The sequence below is a fragment of the Halyomorpha halys genome, unplaced genomic scaffold, assembly GCF_000696795.3.
Source record: "Halyomorpha halys isolate HHAL.00 unplaced genomic scaffold, Hhal_1.1 Scaffold463.1, whole genome shotgun sequence".
In the NCBI taxonomy this organism is placed as follows: Eukaryota; Metazoa; Arthropoda; class Insecta; order Hemiptera; family Pentatomidae; genus Halyomorpha; species Halyomorpha halys.
Window position 1 is genome coordinate 16,922 of NW_027114672.1, and position 7,144 is coordinate 24,065.

The window sequence follows — 7,144 nt, forward strand, 5'->3', positions numbered from 1 at the left end:
ATGTTGCAACTTGCAACCTGATGAGTAATTCATTTAAAACAACAACTATTTTCATTCAATAAAAAGTTTTTAATACTTTCTCTTTTTTCAAAAACACAATATGTGATTTTTCTTTTCACTGCTTTCTTTCTTCTCCCATGAGTGGTAGTAATTAGGACTTCGCTTGAAGCATTTAATGCTTATCACATAATAAACTGAGTGTTAAGTATATATTTAAAGGTGAACCATACATTTTCTATTCTCGCACAGCTGGTTAATCAAGTTCTTATATGTTTCATTTAACTGTGGTTGTTTATAAGCCTATATTTTATGGAAAACCATGCATTTCTAATCCAGTTCTTGAGAATAGTATAATATACAAGGGATAAAGAAGAGTAGATATGTATCTTATAAAACATTTTTCAATAAGAGATATATCACTAAAGTCAGCCACTTGAAGATCTGTATATTCTTTATTTGTATAATAAACATGTAATGATTACTGAAATTTGATTTCAGGAAATAGCAATTTCGATAAATCAACATTTTGTAATATAAGACAGCTTCATAGTAATCTAAGCTAAAATTGGTACTTTTTGGCATAATTTAGAAAGAATTAAACCACTGGGTTTTCACATATTGCTTAGAACAAAATCAATCTCTGAATGCACTGCTTGAAATGACATTTTTCAACCATCAATGTACTATAATATAGAAATGAAGAAATAAATCAATGGATTCAGTAAATTGGAATAAAACAACTGCATGTAATCTGGATTAGATAACTTCTTTTTCTTTCTATTTCCATATAGATATAAAACAGTTCATTATATAAACGGTTTAAACTTTTCCAAGAAAAAAATAGGATTAGAGCTTCACAGAAAAATCAATTTATAACAGTATCAACTAATAAGTCTTCCCATTTCTTTTTAACTAAGTTTCCAAACAATATACATTCCAAGATGAAATATTGCATTCTGTTGACTATTATTAAGAAATTATTATTCAACCAACACATCATGAAAATACTTTTCAACAAATTCTGTTAGACAAATCCCATATTAGGTACATGACCCCCCAGTCCCAACCGCGAAATGAGGACGAGTCCCGCCTTTTTCTGCCCGCTACATAAACAATAAGCATCATTGCAGTGTTACCGATAACCTCAAGAAAAATTCCTATACTTCAACTGACCAAATGCTTCAACTAATAACATTTTTTGGGAAATCGACTAATCTAAAATAAAGTCTCATTATTTTATGGTAATTTCAAGCAAATTTGTTATTTATTTTGGACTAAATTTTGGTAATCTAATTTTTAGTGGGGGGTGCGCCTTCGACCAAGCGGGCACTAGATCTTGTTACAACCTCTAATATACTTATTCCGCCGTAAAAACAGTGCCAAAGTTCTCAGAAAAAAATTAGGTCACACTGAACTTTTAGGCCTGATTCACCATATCAACTTCAGTACCTTTTCGGTCATTATCACTTGATTTCTGCATATAATTATTGGATAGCAAGAGAATCTTAAACCATAGTAAAATACATTTTTTCTAGCCGCCCATACGAAAGTTGAAAATTCTAGTTAAGCAGTAATTAAATAGTCAAAAATATCGAGAAAAAAATAAAATAAAATAAGTAGAAAGTAATTATATTTCTTTAAAAAAACAGGAGAAACTTTAAAAATAATTCAAAAGGTTTCTTAGCAAATGCATTAAATTAGCATCAAAAGGATTAACAGTTTCCAAGATTTCATTTAAATTGCCAGGACTTTTATTAAAAATCACAAAATTGCTGAGATGAATTAGCTGTTGTTAGCATGTTAACTATCATGAAAATCCATAAATAGCACCACTTAGTCCTCCTTGATACAATACAGAGCCTTAGCACTTGCAAACTACTACTTGTGGACTTAACACTTTATTACTATTAGCATTCTTAGAGACCTTGTTCCACGGAAATTGTTCTGAGGAAAGTCAAGAAACTTTATTTTTATCCAGATAGATCTGTTATTTTATCCACTGTGTGATGGTAGTTAATTAAATTGGTTAATAATGAATGATTAATAAATTTAAACTTTTCTATATGCAGTTATATAAGCAGAAATTTATAAATAATGTTAAGTATACATTGGGTGATTATCAAATGATTCTATTCAACCAGTCGGCCAACAATTTATTTGATTTTAAACTATTAGACTAAAGTCTGTATATTATGTAAAAAAAATATTATGATATATATGGAAAGTATTATATGTATAGCAGTGGTAAATCTAGTCATTAGGTACCTCGGGCAATGAAATTAACTCTCGAATTGTAGGGATGCTGGAATTTTCCAAGGAGGAAGGGAAGGAGCCCAGAGCCAAACTAAATTCATTTTTAATGTATCAGACATTTATTTAATTTTCTTAAAGGCAATTATACTTTAAGCTCCCTCAGGCCATGGGCTATTTATTTTTTTTCCCCTTTGACGTTAGCTAAGAAAAGGATGATACAGATAAGATGGTGTTCACTATTAGCACTGAATATTTGGAAGTAGACGTAAATTGCTCCACATCGTAGTTGAAGAAATATGGCCATCTTAGTAGAAATAGTAGTTTTTATTATATTTGAAGAAATAAATTCACAAAATATCGGTTTCTCCTTAGCTAGAAAAAATTATTGGTTTTTTAAAATTATATCTCAGGAACAATGAGACATACAGATATCTATTAGCACTTAAATTGAAGATAGTCTAATGTGCCATAATGTAGTTTATAATTATAATCATCATAGGATTAGAAGTTTCAATGATATTAGCCGGCATAAATTCACAAAATGATGATTTCATATAATTTGGAAACTTTTGCTTTTTGTAAAATTGTATCTCAATATATGTAATTTAATAGATGTCTATTACCAGCCAAATTGAAGATAGTCTAATGTACCATATTATAGCTTCTAATAACTATAGTAGGATTAATAGTTCCCAACAATATTATTTGTTTGAACAATGATGTTATTTAACAAAATAAATATATTTTTATCAAAGGATCAATGCATCATTAACTGTTTTGATTTGTCTAAATTACCCACCCACTTCAAGTAATAGCAATATTTATTATTTTTTAAATAAATCAAAAATTCGTATCCGTTTTTGTCTCAACACTTTATTTTTCACCAGTTCAACGTTTCGGACATTCTAGCCATCCTCAAGGATACCATGGTTTGTTATATGGTGGTGTATTAATTGTTGATAATGTTATAGAGGAAAATTAAATGTTAATGATTTTAAATTAAAAAAAAAAAAGGCTTTTAACTTATAACAAAGAAAATGACCTGGGCAGAATAGCCTGTAAAAGAAACTTTAAATTAATGTGAGGAAGAAATTATATTGAAGATGACCTTGAGGATGGCTAGAATGGCCGAAACGTTGGACTGGTGAAAAATGAAGTGTTGAGACAAAAATGGATACGAATTTTTGATTTATTTAATAAATAATTACCTTGTCTCAAGAATTTTAAATAATATAATTAATTTATTATTTTGTTTAAAACAGGTACTTGAATACTTATGATGATGTTACCTTCATCACTACCTAGTCTTTAAGTGGGCACTAGTCTGATTCACTTTTGAAGAAGTTTTAACAAATAAAAACCAATACAACATTTTTAGACTGAAAGTAAAATTGATATGGCATTTATTTAATTATTTATTGTAATGATGCGCTCAAAACTTTCATTAGATACAAATGTGATAGAGTTTTCTTGAAAATAATTTCATTCAGGATACCTAAGATCAATAATTTACACTTCTTTACCTATGGCTAGAATTAAGAAATACAGTTGGGGATACTGAGTGAAAGAAAGTACCCAAAACAAAATATTTATTATTTTAATTTATTAAACCAACAGTTTTTATACATGTACCTAAGCTTGGGCTTGTGTGGGCGTGAATAAATACACTAAAAGTGAACAGAAATTCTAATGAACTGCAATGAGAATATGACATTTAATACCATTGTTAATGAATTAAATGATGAAATGTTTTCAAAAATTAAAAATAATATTTAAATTACACACTAACATAACCATTTAACAATACTATCTGAAATCATTGTATAAACAAAATAATAAAACAATTCATGCTACAATAGTTAGTTACCTAGGAAAATGGTTCAAAATTAACACTAAAAGGATCTATATTACAAATTGAATATATGGTTTAAGAAACCTTTCTTTTTTTCAACATATACAAATATATATATATATAGCTGTACAAAAATTCTAATTTACATGATTAACAAGAACTTTCTAAATAAAAAACATTAAATGAATTTTTTAAGTTCAATAAATTTAAAACAAATTACTTTCATTCCACAAAAGTTATTGATAAAACTCCAGAATGCCTACCTAGTTCAAACCTAAAATTACTAATTGGTTCTGGAATGCTATCTGAGATATTTTCCTTTGTTGCAAAGATAAATCTAAGCAGTATTTGACACAAGCAGGAATCAACAAATAAGCATGTTAATATATTGATATGTCTCGAGTTCACTCTCTCAGGACTAGATAAAGATAAGAGAATTCTTTGTCTTTTGAGCGAGCATAGTGTGCAGAAGTCAATGGTTGTGGCCTACCTTAAGTCCCAAAATCACCTAGCTATAACGGTAGCAAAACAGTATTTGAATCTAAATTTGGAATATTAAATTATGCCAGAAAAAAAAAAGAGGTAGATCGCACCATCAACTTCCACTAGCTCAAAAGACTAAGAATTCTCCAACATTTCGGCTAAAATATACAGGACAGGAGTACGTAATTAATTTTTAATAAAAACAATCCTTAAACATCTCTAGAAACCAATAATAAAATTACAAAAAGGTTAAATTAGAGAGGTGAGGATTAGTGATGATAAACAATTTACTAATAATAGAAGTCGCATTGGATTATCAAAAATCCCTAACACATTGATAGGAACTAGCAATCTGAATTGAACTTTTCCTAGCTGGTTTGGGTTTTGTGAAGATGGAATTCTGGAGTTTAATCAAACTTATTAATAAAAAGTTTAAGCAGAAACAATGAATGGATCATGTTTCTGCACCACTTTGACCTTACTATAATGTATAAAAATGCCAAAAATTTCCGATGATAATTTCATGTCGTTAACTTAAAATTATATTAAAAATAAATAAAACTAAATGACCTGGCACTCGAACTGAATTTTGATTCAGTAGTAAATTAAATAAAACATACAAAAAGGTTCAATAAACTTACAAGGGTTATGGTATAATATTTTTTATACCATCACAAACATCTGGATGATGTAGTATACTCATAAATTAAAGCCATAGCAAGTACAGAATCTAATTTGTACAGATCAATGGTAGAAAGTCCTCATAAAAAACATTATAATTTAATAAAAAAATATATAATAAACTAAAATAATCAACTTTTACATTTTTTGATGGCCACGTTTTTTTTTCGCATTTCTATCTTGAAAGTTGTTTTTCTTCCGTTTGTTTTGAAACTGCAACAATTTTTAGAAAAGTTAATTGAGTATGCCAGTTGAAGATAATATATCTGATAAGTTTCTTGCTTCTCTAATCAATTGATACTATAAAATATAAAAAGTGATAAAAATGATATGCATTTTTTAAATTTTTTTCTAACAGAAAACCTTAAGGCATTGATCGATCTTAAAACAAAATAAAGAATAATAACAGTATAACAACAACCTTATACTTTCATGTTTTTGGACAAGAAGTAAAAACAGAAATTTTATGACTGAAAAAAAACTAATGGAGTTGTATTTGGTGTTTTGAATCAATTTATATTGAATTTATGGCATGAAAAGGAATAATAAAAATATTTCAAATTATGAAAGAAAGTTTAAAACAATTAATAGGTAATAGAACAAGTAAAAATTTTAAATGAATATTTCATTACCTTCTGGCCAAATGCTTTTCTTTTGCCATTAGGAGAATTGGCACCTGATTGAAACTTATTGTAATCAACTTTGCTGTAATCATAGCCAGAATGTTGATTGGAATCTGTCCATTCGCTTTCTTGAAACTGGCGACTGTTTGATTGATTTTTGTTGAACTTCTAAAAAAAACAACAGTAAATTAATAAAATAAATAAATAAAATAAAGTAAATAAATAAAAATCACTTTTAATAAATTCCTATCAAGCATTAGCAACGAAAAAGAACCTAACTTATAAATACAAGTAATTGTATGTAGGCCATTTTTGGAGGAGGGGGAAAGGTACTTTAATTTAGATATGAATTTAAATCATAGAATAAAAAAAACAAAAGATTTTACTCTATATCAATTACTACTAATTATTAATTTAATCAAGCTTTATATAAGATTAATATAATTATGAGTAATCACTGGTCAAATATACCAAATGGCACAAATTGGATCCTACTAGGTCAATTTGAATTTGAGATATAAGACAATATATTTATACATAAATAACTAAATAGGCTTCAAATCTAATAAATGTTTACTTTATTGTTATTATCAAAGTAAGAAAAAACACATCTTTCCACAAATACCAAAAGAATTAAATTTTATCAAAGTATACATTATTAATAAATGGTTAAAAGTTGATTTAAGAAAATGTGCAAAAAAAAATTCATTCTTAAGTGAGAAAAATTTTAGTTATTTCATTTAGACTTCTAGCAGTTTTTTAAAGAAACTTGGATAAATAAATGTATAGATATAATTTGATATGTAAAATAAACATAATAAATAAATTTATATATAAACTATAATCAAACATTTTTAATACCTTTTCACTGTTTTTGACAGATAGTCTTACATCACCTCCAACAACACCAATTCTTGGTGATTTCGCTGGGGAGGGCTTGTTCTCTTGTCTTGCAGGTATCTCACCCCTTTCTATTCTTGCTTTTTTTAAATATCCTCTCTAAGGAAAATAATTATAGATGTTATTAAAATATATTTTTTAAACAATATAAGTTATAATGAGTATAACAATGTTTTTTAAGCCTTAATCCTCCTTACAATTTTAAGAGTTCAAAAGTCAAGAATATCTATGGTATAATGCATAATAACATGTTAATATTATACAAATTAAAGAAATAATATTGGAATTCATAATGGTTTGTTTCTATTATTTTTATAAAATATTACAAAATTAACAAAATAAAAATTAGATA

At 27.3% G+C, this 7,144-nt stretch overlaps 1 protein-coding gene across 1 annotated transcript in view; it reads right to left on the reverse strand.

Annotated features, from left to right (window-relative positions):
• Positions 1–3,839: 3,839 nt before the first annotated feature.
• The window catches only part of Rrp6 (exosome component Rrp6), a gene marked incomplete in the record, with an annotated part of 24,094 nt that continues 20,789 nt past the window's right edge, over positions 3,840–7,144 (reverse strand). Inside the window, 3 exon segments of the mRNA XM_067051817.1 lie at positions 3,840–5,482; positions 5,902–6,060; positions 6,754–6,891. Of these exon segments, the coding sequence (XP_066907918.1) occupies positions 5,408–5,482; positions 5,902–6,060; positions 6,754–6,891 (372 nt within the window).